The sequence below is a fragment of the Octopus bimaculoides genome, chromosome 29 (genome assembly GCF_046866305.1).
Source record: "Octopus bimaculoides isolate indiv1 chromosome 29, ASM4686630v1, whole genome shotgun sequence".
In the NCBI taxonomy this organism is placed as follows: Eukaryota; Metazoa; Mollusca; class Cephalopoda; order Octopoda; family Octopodidae; genus Octopus; species Octopus bimaculoides.
In genome coordinates this window covers 583,856-606,355 of record NC_142956.1, presented here as the reverse complement: position 1 = coordinate 606,355, position 22,500 = coordinate 583,856, and the positions used below count along the sequence as shown (strand labels likewise).

Genomic DNA, 22,500 nt, shown 5'->3' with positions numbered 1-22,500 from the left:
TGTGGGTGTGTGAGAAAGAGAGAGAGTGAGCCTTTGTTATATGAAGAGCTCTTCAAAACCCTTGGTAGGATTTTTTTCCCAGTGACAAGAAAACGTCAGAAACATGACACACACGTGTGTGAAATAGATACATTGATGTGGGCTAGGAGATGTGCGAGTGGAGAAACCATGCTGAAGGGGCAGAGGTTCCAGAAACCAGACAGATACAATTTCTCTCCCAGCTTGTCTATCATATTTATGTATGTAGACACATACACACATGCACATACATGTGAGAATATATATATATACATGTGTGTAGGCAATTATATACACTCCTTAGTTTTGCTTTTCTCCTTATACGGTCATTTCTGTTTCTTAGAAAGTGAGTTTGAAAGGGGTTGTAATGTTTGGTGTTGTGGGGGTGGGATTTGATAGGATGTATGCGTGTGTTTTTATAAATACATATATACACACACACACACATACATATATATACATATATATATATATACATATATATATATATATATATATATATATATATACACACATACACACAGAACTGTCAGGCCTTGGATTCCATTGTTTCAATGTCTTATAGGTTTTTTTTATATACTTCCATGCATCAAATCAAAACTGAATCTCTTCCTGTCGAGAGTCCTAGATGAACCTACCTCGCAGCATGAGGTGCAAATATATCATTTTTTGCTTGTTTCATTCATTTGACTGCGGCCATGCTGGAGCACCGCCTTTAGTCGAGCAAATCGTCCCCAGGACTTACTCTTTGTAAGCCTAGTACTTATTCTATCGGTCATCTTTTTGCCGAACCGTTAAGTTATGGGGACGTAAACACACCAACACTAGTTGTCAATGGGGGAGTGGGCAGGGAAAGACAAACACAAATAGACAGGCTTCTCTCAGTTTCTGTCTACCAAATCCACTAACAAGGCTTTGGTTGACCCAAGGCTATACATAGTCTTAGAGGACACTTGCCCAAGATGCCATGCAGTGGGACTGGAAACAATTGTCGTTGAATGCTAGAAATGAGGAGATGATAGACAGACAGCCGACAACTGATGAAGGGTCGTTCTGTGGATTACTTGTCCTGTTTTCCATTGTTTTCTCTCGTTGTTTGCGTATTTAACTCATTTGTTTTCGTATTCATGCTGTTTACTGTCGGTGACGTCCTGTACCTATATATGCACATATATACACACACACACACACACACAGTAATGCCTTAATATGTTCCTGGAGACCGCTTGTAAAAAGAAAACTCGCAAAGCAGAGCAGTAATTCCCCCATAGCAGCAATGAAATTTTTATGCCACCCTTTTACTCCGTTGCTGTGTAGACACATCAGAACCATTGCTGTGTAGACACACACACACACAATGGTTGTTTAATCATTTCATATTTATTACTTGTAAACTTGGGGTTTTGTAAAGTGGGTCCTTGTAATATACACACATTTATCTATCAACATTTAGACATATTTATATACATACATACATACACACAAGTATAAAATAAATAAATGAAAACAAAGTCCATACTTTAATTTTTTTATTAAAATTAAATCTTAAAAAAAAAAAAGCATAATAATAATAATAATAATAATATTAATGTTCATAATTATAATATCGATAATTGTAATATTGGTAACTAATATGCCGTTCAATTCAGATCATGATAATAATTAATAATTATAATAATAATAATAATAGCAATAATGACAATAACGATGATGATGATGATTATTGCAATATATACATACACACAGACATGTACAAACATACATATGTGTGTGTGTGTATATGCAAACATGTACACATATATATATACACACGTATATACAGGGTGCGATGGGTAAATTGTCGCCATTCTATATTTTTGATTTCGCACATGCACATTGTTTTTGATTCTGTCGACTACACAGTATAGTAGGGTCAGTTGGGCACTGTCTGCAAGAAAACCAGCACCATGACGCAATTCACTCTGCCAGAAATTGGGAAACGACAGGCTGTACTGCTTGGCATTCACACCAGAAGCTCCAATACGAACATTTTGGAGTGTTTGGGTGTCAGTCAGAGGTCAGTGCAGAGGATTCAGAAAGAGTTGGATGAGTCTAGTGGGGATTAGGAAGGTAGGGCAGCTCAGAAAACTCTGATGATTCTGCTAAGAAAAGAACTCCTGAATTTGTTGGTAAGATTTATGTTTATATACATAGGCTTCGACATCCGGTAGTTTTATAGGGAGTAAAGAGAGAGAGGGAGGCGGTGGGAAGAGTAGGTGTTTGGGTGGGTGTTGCTGTGACACGACCCCCCCCCCCCCTCCTCAGACAGGGGGCAGGAATCTGATGGCAACCACAGCGAAATGAAACGAGAGACTAACTGAGAAGGCAAACCAAACCAGCTGACTGACCCCATCCCACTGCAAATTCCTCCGTTCTGGGATCAAATAGTGGGAGAGGGTGGGCTAGCGGGAAGGACAGAAGGATGGTTTGTTTGTCATTGTTCGGTTGGGGATTGAAACTGCAAATCTACAATCTTCTGGGACAGAGCAGAAATCTGTCTGCTGTATCAAAACACCATCACCACAAAAAAAAAAACTAATTCCTTCTACTAAAGGAACAAGGCTTGTTCCTTTAGTGGACAAGGGGACTAGTTGATAATATGGGACAAAATGCAAAGTGCACCCAACTAGGATTTGAAACCAGAATTTAAAGAATGAGAGCATTTGTCACGACACTAACGAGTCTGCCAATCTATCACCCTAAATAATAATAATAATAATAATAATAATAATAATAATAATAATAATAATAATCCTTTCTACTAAAGGTGGGAAAGAGAGCAAGGTGATTTTCATGGGACTAGAAAGGACGAAAGGTGGAGTTGGGCGCAGTGGGATATTTGACCCTTTTTTTCTTTTTGCCACAAGAGTGACAAACAGACAGAAATATTTTTTTGAAAATAAGAATAATGACACAAGAAAAAATTTGGGGGGTGGGATAAAAAGAAAAAAAAAAGGGGGCAGGTGGGGGTTAGGAGTAGAGAGATCGAAGACAATGCATAAGTAGTAGTAGTAGTAGTAGTAGGAAAAGTGGTATTAAGTTTGCTTGAGGGTCCACAGTTGGTGGCGGTGAAGGCAAAGGGGTTGAGTTTAAATTAGAAATAACGATGGAGGGGCCGAGAAAAATGACGAACGGTCGTCATCACCACGACCACCACCAACGATATTTTCTAAACATGTTCAGCAGGCTTCACCACTCTCGTCGTCATCATCATCATCATCATCAACCTCACTACTAGTTGCGTAATCGCCATCATCATCATCATCATCATCATCATCGTCATTATATTAATTGTCTAAGCATCCTTTTCACCCCCTCCCGCCCATCCCCTCGGCTGGCAGCTTTATTTTTTTTTGTAAGTTTTTTTTTTTTGAAAATTATTATTAAAAAAAAAAAAATTGAAATGTTTACCTTATAATATTCACACATCTCTGTGTGAGCTTATGTGTGTGTATATATATATATATATTCATACACACACACACATATATACATAAACACAAGTGCGTGTACACATAAACATGTGACTACGCATGTATACACACACATATATGGAGATGTCTGTATGTATGTCTATATATATATACACACACACACACATATATATATATATATACGTATGCATGTGTATATGTACGTATATGTACATGTGTGTGTGTGTGTGTGTGTGTGTATATATATACACACATGTATATATGTGTGTGTGTGTGTGTATATATATATATATATATATATATATATATATGTACATATGTATATATATATACACATACAGACAGTAGACACTTTAAAATTGTATTGAGTTCTTTACCGTTTTTGAACTGTAAGTTTTCTAATCAAATGATTAGGCACATCTTATATATATGTATATATATATATATATATATATATATATATATATACACACACACACACATATACACAAACACTCATATATATTTGCATATGTCTATATATTCACATGTATATATTACGCATAAAAGTTCTCATGTATATACAAATATCCTTCTATACACACACAACACACATACACATTTATAGTCATGTACACAGGTGTGTATATATATATATATATATATATATATATATATATATATATATATATACATACATCACGTAAGATATATATATATATATATTGATATACATGTAGATGTGTGTGTGTGTGTGTATATATACATGTATATCTTGTATAAACTGTTACATTTGTAAAATGTTAATTTTATTGTATAGTTTTTTTTGTTTGTCTTTGTCCATGTTTTTTTTTGTTTTTGTCTTTTTTTGTTTTTATAAAGAGGGGGTGGAGCATTGGGTAGGGGCCTCTGGAGCAGGAGGACAGGGCAAAGGGCCATTGTTTTGATTATTAGTTTGTATTTTTGGTTGATTGAACAGTGGTAGAGGTTTACATAACACACACACACACACACACACACACACATATATATATAATGTATGCGTGTTTAGTGTGTAAATATGCGTGTATACACGCATATTACAAATGTGTGATATATGTATGTATATACATATATACATATGTATATAAATGTGTGTGTGTGTGTGTGTATATATATGTATATACATATATATATTTGTGATATATACATGAATATATATTCACGTATATAAATAAATATATACAGAATAGAACACAAGTGTATATAATATATACGCACACACACACATATACGCTATATATGTATAAGTATACATACATACATATATATATATACATACAGTTATATATATAATTACACTTCAGTAACGAACTTATGGAGGCACATACGGAGGAGGCGATCTGTAGGGGGGTTGCACGTGGGGGCGTGGTTGTTTCTTGCCCTGCGACGCGGTGACAGGAGGTGGTGGCTCATACGGTTGCGAGCCGAGTATGGGTTCGTTTACTCCACCATCGCTGCGATGCCCACCTCTTCTTCTGTCTTGGTTCGGGGTCGACTGGGTGCTCTCGCTGGATGAGTGCTGGTACTCAGGAGGTGGATGTGGTGGCTTTTCGTCATCCAGGATGAGGGGCCTTTGGCAGTCGGTCGGTTTGTCCTCAAGCTCTTCAGCGAAGATCACTGGGGCACCCTTCCCGCTGTATGCGTCGTGTTCGCCAGCAGACGAGAGTGACATCTTTCCTTTCCGTTTCTTTCGGTAAAGGATGCAAGCAACAAGCAATGCCAGAAGCAATATGGACACGATGATGACAGCAGGGACGACGGTTGAAATAAGAATATCGTTCTCATCATCTGACTGTTGTTTCTCGATTTCCGGTGTTGTTGCTGCCCCTGGTGCCACTGGGGTGCTTGGCATCGGGATGATATAGCCCCCAGCACAAGCTCCCATTGGGATTATTTGGGCCGACTGCAGCTTGAAAGGTTTCATTGCTTTCCTTGCTGAACGTTTCACCTGTTTTTTGTCATCAACCAGGTGTTCAAAAAGGACTTTGGTGGCATCATCGGGGCATTTCGTGCCAACGAGAGTGTTGTTTGTCCAGGACACCTCCACTGAGCCCTCTGCTATTTCAAGCACCGTGACGCTGCTCGCATCTGCATCTCCGTACAATTTGCCAATCTTGTCAATGAGATCAAGCCTTGAGTTGATGTTTGACATAAATTTCTTGTACTCGATACTGAACTTCATTTTAATCTTGTGGGTTACCTCATTGTCCTTGAGGTTCTTGTTGTGCAGAACCTTCACGAGAAAGTCCAAAAAGTCGGTCATTCCATCGCTGTTTATCGCCACCACCGTCATGTTGTGGTTGCCCACATCGCTTTCCATTGGCAACCCAATCATGCTCTTATCATTGGCCGAGTCTGGCTGCAGCCAAAAGTCTTTTGGAATCTGTTTGTAATCATCAAGGAAAAATCCCAGCTTCAAGCGATCGCTGGGGTCCTTGCAGTCAATGAATGTATCAGACGGCACAGAGAAGTAGGCTCGCTTCCCGGCCTCAAATTCCTGCACAGGAATCTTGTGTGCTATTCGTGGTTTTAGCTTTCTTGCGTGACTGCAATATTCGGGCATGCTGGTGGCCATCCCTGTCGAGGGTTTCGTTGGAATGATTGGCGGTACAACTCCAGTCATACTAACGTCTCCTCCTGTCATCGTGAACATTCCATCCGGCAGAGATTTCGTCTTCAGGGTGCTTCCACCTTTCGGCCCCATGGTCGACGGGTGCAGAGTGGTCATTCCGTCCGTATGTCGGTGGTGGGTCTTGTGTGAATGCGGGTGGGTGCGCGTCGGTTGTATGAGGGACGACTCCATGGTGGGCACACGGTGAGTCATGCCTCCATCTCCCTCGTGACCACGGGTCCTTGTCGCCACGACTGTCGGTGCAATGTCAATGACAGCCGGGGTGGCCATGATGGCTGCACGCCTTACCCTCTTCTCAGGCAGGATTACTTGTCTGTTTGTCACATGCCACCCAACAACTCCATAACCGAGGAGCTCGGCCAAGGTGCCATTTGCCGAAATGGATTCCACCCTTTCTAGAACGTTCATGTGCTGTAGCTCCACTCTGCCACAACCAACCAGCCACGTGACAAACACCCCGGGGTGTTTTGCGGTTTTTATGTCACCAGGCCCTGATACAAGGGTGGACGAGGACGATGTGTTTGGGGCAACTGCATGAACAGGAGGGATGGGCCTGTTGCCAGTGGTGGCAGGACCGACCTTAAACATCTCAGGTGCAAGTCCTAGATTGTACTCCAGTTTCTTCAACAGCCCCACAATGCTGTGGGGAGAAAGTTGATCAAGGTCTGCGTCAACAATTAGCGTAAACGCTGTTTCTGGCTCCTGGGGCATGCATCGGACAACTGGTGGAGAATTTGAACCCTTGCCGTTCTTCTTTGAGGATGAGCCACTGATTGCTGCTGCCGTGGCAGGTTTCGAGCTTTCTTTGGTCACATGAATCGAGAAGACGTCTTTGGCAAACTGACTGACAGCCCCTTGGTCCTCGGCCTGTGCCACAACCTCGATGTAATACTGGGCGATGTCTGCTGGTTTCGGGACTCCAGAGAAGGTACGAGTCTCAACGTTGAAATACAACCACTTGGGTAGGGTCGTCTTGCCGGCCTCCATCACCTGGAAAGAACAGGAAAAAAAAAGAAGGAATAATTAGATACTTCAGCTGATGAAGGACAAAAAGAAATCATTTAAAAGCAAAAATCAAAACGAAAAACACCAATAACAAATTAGAGATGCAGATTCAGCTTAATAATAATAATAATAATAATAATAATAATAATAATAATCTTGGCTCTTTCCAGCGTGTGGGGGAAAATATGGGATGGTCATAGCTGGGATTGCTTTTGATCATAATAAACCTGCTTGTATAGAGCTGACCCAGGGCTATATAATATAACAACACTTAACCATGGGCATCATTTTTAATTATATGTTGAAAGCTTACTCACACACACATACACACATGCATACACTATACCAGCCCCACAAACCATAAGACATACTGCAAAGACATACATACATAGACACACAGAGGAGATAAACATACACACACATATACATACTAATACATATCCACAAACACAGCATACATATATATTCACACACAGATAAGCAACATACACGCACATACATACAAATGCATACACACACACACACACACAAAGCTAAAAGCTGGCAGAAATGTTAGCACACCGGGTGAAATGCCTGGTGGTGTTTTGTCTGTCTTTATGTTCTGAGTTCAAATTCTGCCGAGGTCGACTGTGCCTTTCATCCTTTCGGGGGTCAATAAATTAAGTACCGGTTGTGTACTGGGGTCAATCTAATCGATTATTTTGGGCCTTGCACCTAGAGTAGAAAAGCACATACACACATAGATATAGACACACACATTTAAACAAAGTACACACATACAGATACATACACACACACACACATGCAATGTGTGAAGTTATGTATGCGCAAGGAACCCCTGCACACACACACATACATACACACACACACACACACACACACATACACTCGTCAACAGCTGAACTGTGCACGCACACACAGACTCAGCACAGGAACTAGTGTAGACACATACGCACACAATCAACTTTACACACACACACACACACAACCCAAGAGACTTAGAAGAGAAAACTAACACACACACACACACACACACACAGATGTACAGTCTCTTGCTTTCTCTCACACACACACAAATTCTGTCTCTCTCTTTCTCACACACACACAGTCTCTTCCATACAGTTTCTCCTTCTCAAACACACACACACACACACACTCTTACGGGTCGCCTTCCTTACACACACACACACACACACACACACAGAGTCCCCCCCCCCTCCCGCCATCAGACAGACAAGTTTGTTTCTAGGTCACAGAGATAACATTGAAAAACTCAAACTCCAGACTGATGGAAGAGGGAACGTGGTGGTGGTGGTGGTGTGAGGAGGAGAAAAGAGAGAGTGGGATGTAAAGGGGGTGGAGAGGAGATGTGGGTTACCAACGAGAGGGGGGGGGGAACGAGAGTAAAACACACACACACACACACACACACACACACAGATACATACATAATCGACTGCCCTCCTCCCAACTCCCGAAAAATTTCGGGGCCTTGTGCCTAGAGGAGAAAAGAATATTTCATAATAATAATGATTATTATTATTATTATTTTAAATTTTTGCCACAGGGGCAGCTTGTGGGGGGTGGGGATGCAGTTGGGTAGCAAGCCACACCTGTATATGTACTCCTTAATAATAATTGGCAGAGTTACAGAGTGACTCAAGGTCAAGAGCTTCATGCATTGGCACTTGTGTGTGTGTGTGTGTACAGCAATCACAACTTTTTAATGTATTGAGTACTTTGTTTACAGCTGTAATCCTTCTGCTTCCATCACTCATTCCCGACTTGCATTTTGCCATGAGCCCTTTCTCTTTCCCCTTTCTGAAGATTTTCTCATTCAACATCCTCACCAGCAACCAAGATATAACTGCCTGTCATTATTTCTCTCCTACTTCTCCCTCTGCTGTCACCTCCTTGCTTCACTTCTCTCTTTTTGCCAGCCTCTCAATCACATTGCCATAAACAAATGGCAACAATTTCTTCAGTAAAGAAGACAACTTCTCAAGCGTTTGTTCCACATTAAAGCAGCACTTAGTGCCCTCTGTAAAAAGCAAAAGACAATGCAAAGTGTGAGAGGATTCCTTGGTCTTGCTGAAGCCCAGGTCACTCCTTTGGTGCCAGGGAGAGAATAAATAGCATCCGGTACACTGTGTAAAGGGTTTGATGTTAGAAGGGTATCCAGTTGTAGAAACTATGGCTTGAATTAAACACATGAATGATAAGTGGTCCTGCAGCCCTCTTGAGGAAGGGCAAAAACTAACTCAGACCACGATGACCCAGCTAACCCCATACCAGCAGAGAGAGTCTGTGTAGGACGATGGTGATGATGACAGTGATGATGCAAGACTGTGAAAAAAAAAAAAAACTGGAATGAAGTAAAGGTGTGATATGAGGAGTGGTGATGGAAAGGGGTAGTGGGGGTGGTGAGCGAAAGCCAGAGCAGCAGCAGCAGTGGTGGTGTTAGTAAGTACAGGTGACTAAATCCACACAGATCTATATATTGATTGATTAATAATTAAAATTATATTGCATTCATGCACTAATAAATAAACATATATATGTCACAGCCGCGCATAATTTCTAATTACTTGGCTGCTCTTCACCCTTTCTGCACTCTGCCAGTCATCACCTCCTCTCCCCACCCAAAACCACATTTATTGACATCAGCCTCTCATTCTTACCACCGACCATCCCTCCACTCATGTTTACCACCGACCATCCCTCCACTCTTCTCCATCATTCACTTCTACACCCACCACCCTGTCTCTAGCCCTCTCTCACCCCACCCCACTGCAACTTTCAATCGTTCACCCAACCTTCCTGTTTTTCTCAAAAACACTCAGACCCTTTTCTCTGTTGTCCACCTCATTCAACTTTGAAGGGCTCAGCCTGGCACCTTACCACCATCATTTTCATTTCTCTTTCCAGCCCACTCTCACATAATCGTTTGAGTTTGGCCCCATGGCCAGCAAGCTTAGAGGCCAGAAGGGTCAGTCCTGTGACCACCACTGTCCAATCCAGGCTGGAGAGGTACCACCCTACTGTTCCAGCATGGCCACAATTATTGGGCTGTGGCCATGCTGGAGCACACCCTCGAAGGTTTTAGTTTTCTTTCTTATTGACCCCCCAAGGTATATATTCCAGCCTGCAACTTGTTTTTACCAGTCTCTATTTGGCAAACTGCTAGGTTACAGGATACAAAGGGACACGCACAAACGTTGGTCTACAAATTTTCAAAGATAAATTATAGGTGAAATCGAGGCTAAGGCAAAGAAAGGCATATCTAACCCTAGTGGCACACAGAGGGAGCCACACACCTGGATATTAATTAATAAAGTGTTTTGAGACAACAAAAAGGGTTGAGAATCGATTAAGGCTGTTTATCAGTTTCTCTTTTAAACCTACGGAAAAATAGTTAAATTTGCAGTGGTAGTATGTCTGCGTAAGCTTACATACATACATACATCTACACACACACACACACACTCAGACATTCATGCATACATACACATATAAACACACACACACACACACACAAATCACCTGACATTTTGTCAACTTTCACAAGACTGCCCCCCCCCCATTAATCACTACACCATCCTGAGAAACACAACCAAGCTATATGCATTAAACACACACGTGTGTGTATATGCACACATACATCCGAGCATAAATATATATATATATATATATATATATATATATATATATATATATATATATATACACACACACCCTACCCCTATATACACAGCCAGCTATACTCGTGGGAAGATGCCACAGCTGTTGATATATACATATATCTATACACACACACACACACACACACACACACACACGTGCGCTTATATCTATTTCTCCCCCCGCCCTCCTCATTCAATGCCATCTTCCACTAATCTCTGTCGTCAGTCAATGTTTTATCAGAACAGAAGGGGTCAATCAGTGATTTCAATTTTCTCACCAGATTCTTCTAAACTCTGACCCCTTCCCCCCACCCCGCCTTCACCAGCCCCGGACACCCCAACCTACAGCACCTTGGGAAAGTGTTTGTTTCTGTAGCCTTGGGCTGACTAAAAGCCTTGCAAGTGAATTTGGTAAGCGGAAACTGTAAGAAGCCCATCAAGTGCATATATGATGGGCACTCAATACACTCTATGGAGTGGTTGGTGTTAGGAAGGGCGTGCAACTGTAGAAGCCATGATGGGACCTGGTGTGGCCCCTGGCCTCACCAGCTCCTGTCAAACCATCCCAAGCAGTGGTAGAGGGACAAACACAGGAACACACACACACACACACACATAGACAGGCTTCTTTCAGTTTCCGTCTACCAAATCCACTCACAAGGCTTTGGTCAGTCCAAAGTAGAGGACATTTGCCCAAGATGCCATGCAGTGGGACTGAACCCGGAGCCATGTGGTTGGAAAGCAAGCTTCTTACCACACAGCCACTCCTGTGGCTCTATATATATATATATATATATATATATATATATATATATATATATATATATATATATATATCGTCCAACCCATGCTAGCATGGAAAGCGGACGTTAAACGATGATGATGATGATATACACACGCGCGTAGACACCCATAGATATATTGTTTTGTCTACATGGAGTTCCCATCAACCAACTTCTACATACATCCACTACTCTCACCTCTCCTCTCTGCCATCACACCCCCAACCCCCACTTCTCTCTGCTTTCCTACATTACAACTTCATTATAATATATTATAATGTAAAAGACAATGATGATGATGATGATGAATGTAGGTACACATAGATATAAGTGAGTTGTGTGTGTGTGTGTGTGTGTGTGTGTGTGTGTGTGTGTGTGTGTGTGTGTGTGTACATATTGCTTGGCAGATTGATGGACAGACGGATATATAGAGAGACCATTGCCTGGAAATTAATTTCACATCAGTGTTCATATTGGAGTGCTTAAAGTTCAAATTTAAATTCAAAAGGTTAAACATGTATGCATGTGTGTATATACATGTTTGTATGTATGTATGTATGTAGAGGTGCGTGTTTATATACATATATATATATATAGTTATACACACTGACAAAGTGAGTGTGTACTGATACAACATGTAGTGTATGTATGTGCGTATATGTAAGGGATGTGTGTTCCTATACTAGTACATTATACGTGATATGGGTGAATAGAGGTAGATAGATATATACACATATATATACATACAATGTGGCTGTGTGGTAAGAAGCTAATTTTCCAACCACATAGTTCTGGGTTCAGTCCCACTGCGTAGCACCTTAGGCAAGTGTCTTCTGCTATAGCCCTGGGCCAACCAAAGCCTTGAGTAGATTTGGTAGAAGGAAACTGAAAGAAGCCCATCAGATGTGTGCGTTTGTCCCACACCACTGCTTGGCAACCGGCCCTGGTGTGTTTACATCCCCGTAACCTAGAGGTTCAGCAAAAGAAACCAATAGAACAAGAACCAGGCTTTAAAAAAAAAAAAAGTACCAGGGTCAAAATGGTGCCCCAGCATGGCCAGAGTCCAATGCCCAAACCCAGAGTCATGAATTGACATCAGCTGAACGGATTGTGTGTGTGTGTGTGTGTGTGTGTGTGTGTGTGTGTGTGTGTTTAACCCCAGGCCTGCTGTGATCCAGCGATGTGACAGTAGCAGCAAACTTATTTCTAGCAAAGTGGGTGACCACATATATGTACCCTCCTTGCCCCCAAGCTGCGAGATGTTCAGTGATGTTGTGGCAAGGAAGCCTCTCCCTCTATACAGCACACAAGCGACTACCACCCCCACCCCTCCAACACCACTGACCAGTGCACCATTCGTGCACTGGTCAGACAGATAAATTTGGTACAGCTTCATCAAATATTAGGATTAATTGATTAACTAATGAACTCATTAATTATGTATGACATTATATAATTAATTTGGCTGGAAGAGAAATTGTAGGAATCAGTCAAGCGAACGATGAAAGGAACTAGGGGTTAGGGTTATCAGATTTGCTAGAAATAACAGCTAAACCTTTGTTGAATCTTACAGTGATGTCGTTGAAAACTGAAGACTACTACTACTACTACTACCATTCACAAGGCTCTGGTGGTCAGCCCAGGGCTATAGTGGAAGACAGTTGCCAGGGTGTCATACAGTGAAACTGAACCTGAGACCATGTGGTCGGGAAGCAAACTTCTTCACCGATGAACAATGCCAGGCTTTTGCTGTACCCAAGAAGACCTGCCCACCACAACAGAATGGAGATCCTGAAACCAAAATGCCATGTAAGACAAGCATTAGTGTGAGTGCTGTGAGGAAGGGCATCCAGCTGTAGAAACCCTGCCAAAGCAGGCAGGGAGGATCCAGCTGTGGGCCCTGGCCTTGCAAGTTCCTGTCAAGCTAGCCAACCCATGCCAGCATGGAAAGTGGAACTTAAATGTTGATGACGACGGTGCTTATTGAGTAAAGAGCAGGTGAGGCCCGTTTGATTCTCTGAGAGGCTGTGAGAAACTTAAGCAAGGTGGAATGAAGGGCCTTGCTCAAGAACTCACATGCATTAACTGAGAGACCCATATATCTTGATGAATATTCTAAAATATTAAATTCCTTCTTTCTCTGTGTGCATGGGAAAATATATAGATACAAATTTATACACACACATACATGAATACACACACACACATATATATATATCAACATACACACACACATATACACACACACATGCATATATTACATACAACTGAATTACTAAATAATCCTCCAGTTTCATATTAAATTGTTTTTAGATATGATTTGACATAAAAAAACAAGCATTTGTGTGTGTGTGTGTGTGTGTGTGTGTGAGTAATTTCATCAGTGCCCAGACTGACGACGGTTAACAGAAAGTATCGGATAAACTTGTATAACCACATACATAGATAGATAGTGTGTGTGTGTGTGTGTGTATATATATATATATATATAGTGATCAAGTACATATACATCAAGCCATACAATGAAACTCCATGTGAACACACACACACACACACACACAAATATGGATGTAAGCATAAACATTGTTATTATTTAACATTGTATCATCATCTTGTTTTATTTTCATACTGACATTATTATTTCTTCCCTTTTCATATCATTATTACGGAACGAGAGAGCAGCGCTTGCCATTATTATTATTATTATTATTGTTAATATTGTTTATTTCTCTATAGCTATTAGGTTACACTCACAAGAGACCTGTGGAGGTTTTCTATTCCTACATGTTCCCCAAGTCTACGCTGACGCACAAACTTTATCTGCCGTACAACGTAGCAGGCCACCGTCACTGAAGGGTGACCATGCCTATCCACACATGCGTACGCTTTCCCATGGGGCAGGGGTGGGGATTGGGGGGGGGGAAACTTCCACAGAGGGACTGGCTGCGTTACTAATGAATCTCACTTTCCCCTCCCCCTTCTCTGCACCACTGGATGTTTACCCCAGACATAGGTCACTGACCTGGGTCGGTGCATTGACCCAGGTCAGTCCCAACTACATGGTTCCAGGTTCAGTCCCACTGCATGGCACCTTGGGCAAGTGGATTTTGGTAGATGGAAACTGAAAGCCCGCCATATTTATCTATCTATCTATCTATATATTATTTTCATCACCTTTCACATGGTAAATATCGTATATATATATATATATATATATATATATATATATACACATATATATATTACAAAAACCAATAATATGTTGTTCATGTATAGTAAGATTACAATCATGAAATTAGCATTAGCTTATCTCACTCTTTCTTGCGGAACCCCGGTTTGAGAAAGAAAGAGAGGTCTTGCTATAGAAGAGGTACGTGGTTACCTGGCGAGAGAGGGAGGGAGAGCAAGAATGAGGGCAGAAACAGGGTTTGTTGCTGTAGGGGAGATATAAGATTATACACAGCCAAAGGGAGAGAGGAAGGGATTAGGAGAGGACGAGGGGCAAGTGCAGGAATGGGGGGATCAGGGCATAAATGGGATGGTAGAGTAAGGAAGGGAGAGACAAAAATGTGAATAAATATCACATTTGGTAGAATAATCCAAATACGAAAGGGTTAAAAAAAAAGGGGGCAGGGGGGGGGTTGAAGGGATTGAACAAAAATCAATATAGAAGCAATGAAAAAGTGAAAAAGAGAGGGTGTGCATACCTTGAATGACTTTATGTCTCCTTTGAAAGCATCATTTGGTAGCGGATAGGTAAACAAGCGTCCTACGTAGGCTGTCGTATCTCCAATACCCCACATTAATGACACAGGCTCCCGGTCCTTAACGGGGTCGCTATGAATGGCAGCGGTAGATGCGGTGGTGGTGGTGGTGGTGGTGGTGGTTGTTTGATTTGCTTCTCCCTTTTTGCTTTTGTCGAGGGACTTCAAGTAACTTTGGATGTCGTTGAGTTTCAGCTGCATGCTGGCTGCTGGTGCCACTGGCGGGGCCCCAACGTCCCTCTCTACGTTGAACATGCCGGCGGCGGGTTGCTGTTGCTGTTGCTGTGCCTCCAAGGCAACAGTTGGCTGCATCAGCAGCGCAATGAAGAGGACGAGCGTCGTCCAGAGGCGGAGAGGCGAGAGGAAGCGCCGTCTGTGTAGGGCCGTGTGGGTTGGTGAGGAAGTGGGTGGGAGCAGCAGTGGGGACGACGAAAGGGTCTGCTGGGCCGACCAGGGAGAACGGGTAGTGTCCTTGTCATTGCTGCAGCTGGCGGGGCTCATCACCGACAGGGCTCTGTGGGGATGGGGCTGATGATGATGGTGGTGGTGGTGGTGGTGGTGATTGTGGCGGGGAGAGTAACATGAGGAAGCATCAGAATCCACATCAGTAGTGGTGGTCATGTTGTCGTTCTCAGAGTGGCAGTGCATTTTCCTACACTTACCGCTACCTCCACCCCCACCACCACAACCACTGCTTCGTTGGCTGTAGTTATTATAGGGGTGGTAGTGTTGGCGTGAGTAGACGCCTGTGCTGGTGGCGGCGGCGGTGGGGATTGTACAATCCAAGGGGAGGCGTTGGTGGGAGAGTACAGCTACGCTGCTGGCTGTCACAGCAGAGCTTGGTGATGTGGTGGTAGAAATGCCTTTCTTTCTGCCCATGTCATAATACGAATTCAAAAAAAGGGTTAGAATACGGACAGAGTGAAAGAGGAGACAACAGAGAGGAGAACCTTGTTGTACTCCTGGCTGTTGTCGTGTAAACTGCCTCCTGAAAGCAAGCGATCCGCAGGGTTTTGGTACAATAGCAAAAAGAAATGGTCTTTTGATGTAAGCTCAATGAGTGTATATATATATGTGTGTGTATATATATAATCCAAGTATAAAATGTAATGTGTGTGTGTGTATATATATGTATGTATATATATAGCACCAAAAGTTTAAATGAGTAGCCAAAATGTGTCAGTAAGATTCACAGGTTCGAATAAGGGTCCTGGTAGTATATGGGTTACTTCCTCTTGGTTCTTGCAACAGCATGTAAGTGGGGTACCTGGAGGAGAGAAAGAAGGACAAGATGTTTAGATATATATATAAAGGCAGAATACTGGTATTTAATGTATTCCTAGATACACAGAGGCATAGATACAGACACATTTAGGCACATACGTGGTGATATCAAAAATTTTTTAAGACTCGTTATAATTAATAAAAGATAACTATATATATATATGTATATATATATTATCATCGTTATCATTTAACGTCCGCTTTCCATGTTGGCATGGGTTGGACGGTTTGACTGAGGACTGGTGAACCAGAAGGCTGCACCATGCACCAGGGTCCAATCCGATCTGGCAAGTTTCTACAGCTGGAAGCCCTTCCTAATACCAACCACTCCAAGAGTGTAGTGGGTGCTTTTTACATGACACCAGCACATACATATATATATATATATATATATGTGTGTGCGTGTGTGTGTGTATATATATATATATATATATATATAAACAAACATATATACATACATAAGAGGTATTGGTATCCGGAAGATTGAAGGTGGCAGGTATGTCTATGTTAACACAGAATATTGTGTGTAAACGTGGAGTATGCATGATGTGTAATAAACAAAAGTTCATAAAGTACACAATAGAGGGTGTAGAAGATCAAGCAGAGAACAAATAAAAGAGCAGGAGACAAAATTGAGAGAAATTGCTTGTTGTTTCATCTTTTGGATCATCAGAAATAACCATGAAATAATATTGACAATGCTGGCTGATTGGTTCTAGATTAGTTCTAGACTGATAAATATATTGGCAATAAATTGATAATATTCTTGTATCTTTTGCTTGTTTCAGTCATTGGACTGCGCTGTGGCCATTCTGGGGCACCACTTTGGAATGTTTGGTTGGACAAATTGCACCCTAGCCTCTGCCTGCCCATTGCACCTCAACCGTTGCACTTCCAACCACTACACTCTGTGAGTGGTTGGCGTTAGGAAGAGCATCCAGCTGTAGAAACCTTGCTGGATCAAACTGGAGTTTGGTGCAGCCTCCTGGCTTGCCAGTCCTCAGACCAGCTGTCCAACCCGTGCCAGCATGGGAAGGACATTAAATAATGATACACACACACACACACACACACACATGTATGCATTAATATGTGAATGTAATATGTACATGTGTATGTATCCACAATCCTTTCATTATTTCCAAATTTGATTTTGCTTTCTCGAATGGCAAATATAACGCCCAATTTTCCGTAATCAACATTGTAACATAATCTACAAAGAATCTGAACAACTGTATGTATACAGCATATATATATATATACACACACATATACACATAGATTATCTCATATTTATGTATACTCCTGTATAGATACATATGTGCATAGGCATATATATATATATATATATATATATATATATATATATATATATATATATATTTATACACACACATAATTATATGTGAGGGTATATGTATATACATATCATATATACACACTTAAAAACACTTAATATATACACACATGTGATGCATTTTGCAGAAATTTTAATCCAACAGTCTTGCCTGTGTGTTCATATCAATCTACATATATATATGTATATACATACATGTTATATATATGTGTGTGTGTGTGTGTGTGTGTGTGTGTGTGTGTGTGTGTATACATATCGTTGCCAGTGCCCCTGGACTGGCTCTTGTGTGGGTGGCACATAAAAGACACCATTTCGAGCGTGGCCGTTGCCAGTATCGCCTGACTGGCCTTCGTGCGGGTGACACGTCAAAGCACCCACTACACTCTCTGAGTGGTTGGTGTTAGGAAGGGCATCCAGCTGTAGAAACTCTGCCAAATCAGATTGGAGCCTGGTGTAGCCATCCGGTTTCACCAGTCCTCAGTCAAATCGTCCAACCCATGCTAGCATGGAAAGCGGACGTTAAACGATGATGATGATGATGATGATATTCCAGACTGATGAAGAGCAGTGACTCTGAAACCAGTTATAATAATGAAGAAATAGAAAAAATTTTTTCCAAAAATTCTGATGACTTTTTTTCTCTGTGAAGTGGTTGGCATTAGGAAGGGCATCCAACCATAGAAACCAGGCCACCATGGGAGGGGAACTCAGTCTTGCAACTTGCTGGATCCCAACTCAGGCCAGCAGGGAAAACTGACATTACAAGAGGATGTGTGTGCGTGTGTGTGTATAGACACACACACACACATTCTTTTTACTCTTTTACTTGTTTCAGTCATTTGACTGCAGCCATGCTGGAGCACCGCCTTTATAGTCGAGCAAATCGACCCCAGGACTTATTCTTTGTAAGCCTAGTACTTAATTCTATCAAACCCTTTTGCCGAACCGCTATGTGACAGCAACGTAAACACACCAACATTGGTTGTCAAGCGATGGTGGGAGGGACAAACACACATATACACACACACATACATATACATATATATATATATATATATATATATATATATATACAACAGGGTTCTTTCAGTTTCCATCTACCAAATCCACTCGTAAGGCTTTGGTCGGCCCAAGGTTATAGAAGAAGACTCTTGCTCAAGGTTCCACGCAGTGGGACTGAACCAGGAACCATGTGGTTGGGAAGCAACCTACTTACCACACAGCCACTATATATATATATATATATATATATATATATATATATATATATATATATATACTTACACATACATATACATACACATTATATGCAACTAAGCTGTAGAAGTCTTGGTCTCAACTTCCAGAACAATGTTGGTGTGTGCGTATACACACACACATTTATATATATGTGTGTGTGTGTGTGTGTGTGTATGTATATATATTTATATATATAGAGAGAGAGGTGGGGGGGAAATAGTTACACACAGAAGCACATAGACACGCGATCAGGAGGAGGACGCACAGACAGACAAATAGGAAAGGGTGAAAGGGCGTCGAGGCCAGTGTGGAACTGTGCCAAGGAAGCTAGTTAATGGTGTGTAGAAACTAGAAAGATGAGTGTGTATACACACTATATATATACATATATATATATATAAAAACATGTAATAACATACAGATGCTAATAAAACAAAGAGGCTGAATGTGTATATATATATATATATATATATATATATATATATATATAGTGTGTACCGTTGTTTAGTTCAGGTCAGCTCTGATGGCAAACACAATGATCATCAAAGGTGTTCCAGCCATGACCATCCCATGTTTTAGTGAGACATAATGATGTATCTAGGACTACATTTATCTAATGTGTACTTCCTTTATTTGGTTCGTGTGTAGTGTAGCATATCTGGGAAACTATTTTTTCCTTGGAAATGAGTCAATATCTCTCACACACACACACACACACCAACAAGCTCACATTTAACTTCCAAACTCCTAGATGTTCAACCACACACACACACACACACACACAGCAATAGTAGTTCTCCATCATTCTCACACACACACACATATATATATATATATATATATGTATATATATATATATATATATATATATATATATATATATATATATATATATATATATATATATATATATATATATATATATATATATATTAATAACACACTAACACACACACACACACACACACACAAACTTCTAACACAAGCATACACACACATGGATGCAGATGTGGTTGTATGGTTAAGAAAAGTTACTTCCCAAACACATGGTTCTGGGTTCATTCCCATGGGCAAATGTCTTCTACTATAGCCCTGGGCTGACCAAAGCCTTGTGAGTGGATTTGGTAGACGGAAACCGTGCAGAAGCCCATCATATATATTCTTCAATGTGTTTCAGCCAATGTATATATATGCGTGTACCATTGTGTTTGATCCACACCACAGCTCCGAGTGGGTTAAGCTAGGATTGAAACCACGACAAGGTGGTCGTTCGAGAGATAAGTTTGTCAACCGCAGAGATCATGCCGTGCCTACATGGCCATAAACACATGGCTGTATACACACCTCTTTATATAGACACGAATCATACTTCAACATAAATAGATGCATTCATATATATATACATTCACAAGTCTGAAGTGTGTGTGTATACACATACACACACACACCAATCTAGAAATCTCTCGGATAATACAATAACTTCATTGTTTAAAGAGAAAACAATGTAATCTGTGTGTAGAATGGTGGCTCGAGTGTGGGTGTATATATATATATAAATGTATTTGTTCATGATGTGGTGTAATTGTTGGTGTATACGTATGGCTAAATGTGCTTCTGTATATCTCTGTGACCATATGGACTGCTACGAAACTAAATAGTTGTTTGTGGTAGTGTATATATAGAGAGAGAGAGATTGTGTATGGTATGTATATATATATATATATATACAAGTATATACACACACAAATTTATGTGCATATAGATAGTGATGGAGGTGTGTGTGTGTGTGTGTATAGCTATATGTATGTAATTATAGAAGTATGCTTGTGTGTATTGGCTTGTTCTGGGTCCCGTGTGCCATATGTAGGAGTAGTCAGACTATCTACCTATCTGTCTACCCACCCATTTACTTTTCTATCCCAAACCCTATTTCAGCAAATTAAACCCCTAATAACTTCTTCTCCTGCCTTCCATTGTCTTTCCTAACCCCTCCTACTCACAGCATTTAACCCCTCAGAACCGTTTCTTACCAAACACACACACAAAGGGGCTGTGACACAGAAAATCTTGTAAAAAAAAAAAAAAAAAAATGAAGTGTAGGAGGAAGATGAAGGCCTCCAATTCATTTGGGCAAGTGCAACACTTTCTGAACATGTGCTGAATCCAACCGTGGCAGTCCATGTCAACAAGGAAAGCAGATCTAGAATCATGTGTGTGTGTGTGTGTGTGCTTATGCTGAGTAAATAACTGCAGTTGTGGCCCCCTTTTCAACAAGTAAAGGAGTGTAGCAATGTAGGGTTTGACCCAGAAACTGGTCCCTAAATCAGGTTAGTTCACAGAGAGAGAGTTGATTCACAGCTTGTCTGGCCTGTTCCCCCCCCCCCACTCTTTTTTTTTACTACCTCAACACTATACATAATCACACAGGGAGAATTGTATCTGTGTGTATACTGTTTACATTTGGGCGGTGGTGTGTATACATACTTCATTATCATCTGGAGTGAGGACTTCATCCTGTATGCCTAGCCACACACACACACACACACGGAGAGAAAGAGAGAGAGAGACAGACAGAGAGAGATAATGTTATCTGTAGAAACACCTGTTTTCTCATGTTCTTTCCATGGATTAATTAACTTGATTGCTCTATCTTAATATACACACACCTATATATGTATACACACACACACACACATATACATCTTTTATTCTTTTACTGGCTTCAAGCATTTAACTGTGGCCATGCTGGAGCACCACCTTTAGTCAAACAAACCGACCCATGATTTACAATCCTGTAAATGATAATAATAAAAGTATTTTTTATATAAGTTTATGGCGATTACCGTGCAATGACTAAGAAAAACAGTCTAATAAAGGGGCAATTGATCCCTCGACAGAAAAAGGAAGGCTTTCCCAATATATGATGATGAAAAGCACCCACTACACTCTCTGAGTGGTCGGCGTTAGGAAGGGCATCCAGCTGTAGAAACTCTACCAAATCAGATTGGAGCCTGGTGTTGCCATCCGGTTTCACCAGTCCTCAGTCAAATCGTCCAACCCATGCTAGCATGGAAGGCGGACGTTAAACGATGATGATGATGATGATGATGATGATGTATACTTTCACCAGAGACAACAAATGAGCATTCAGCTTTTTCTGCTGCCAAACGATTTGTTTTGAGCGACCAAATGTTTTGTGCTGTACATGATTAGCTCAGTCTCTCTCTCCATCGAATCGACGT

General features: G+C 41.0%; 1 protein-coding gene across 3 annotated transcripts in view; it reads right to left on the bottom strand.

Annotated features, from left to right (window-relative positions):
• Positions 1-4,430: 4,430 nt before the first annotated feature.
• The window catches only part of LOC106876523 (dystroglycan 1), a 68,675-nt gene continuing 50,605 nt past the window's right edge, over positions 4,431-22,500 (bottom strand). For all 3 annotated transcript variants that reach the window (XM_089345595.1, XM_089345597.1, XM_089345596.1), the window contains exons 2-3: positions 15,322-16,645; positions 4,431-7,134 (exon numbers count right to left, since the gene is read on the bottom strand). In XM_089345595.1, coding sequence (XP_089201721.1) covers positions 4,825-7,134; positions 15,322-16,257 — 3,246 coding nt within the window. In that variant the 5' untranslated portion in view covers positions 16,258-16,645 and the 3' untranslated portion in view covers positions 4,431-4,824. The remainder of the gene's footprint in view (positions 7,135-15,321; positions 16,646-22,500) is intronic.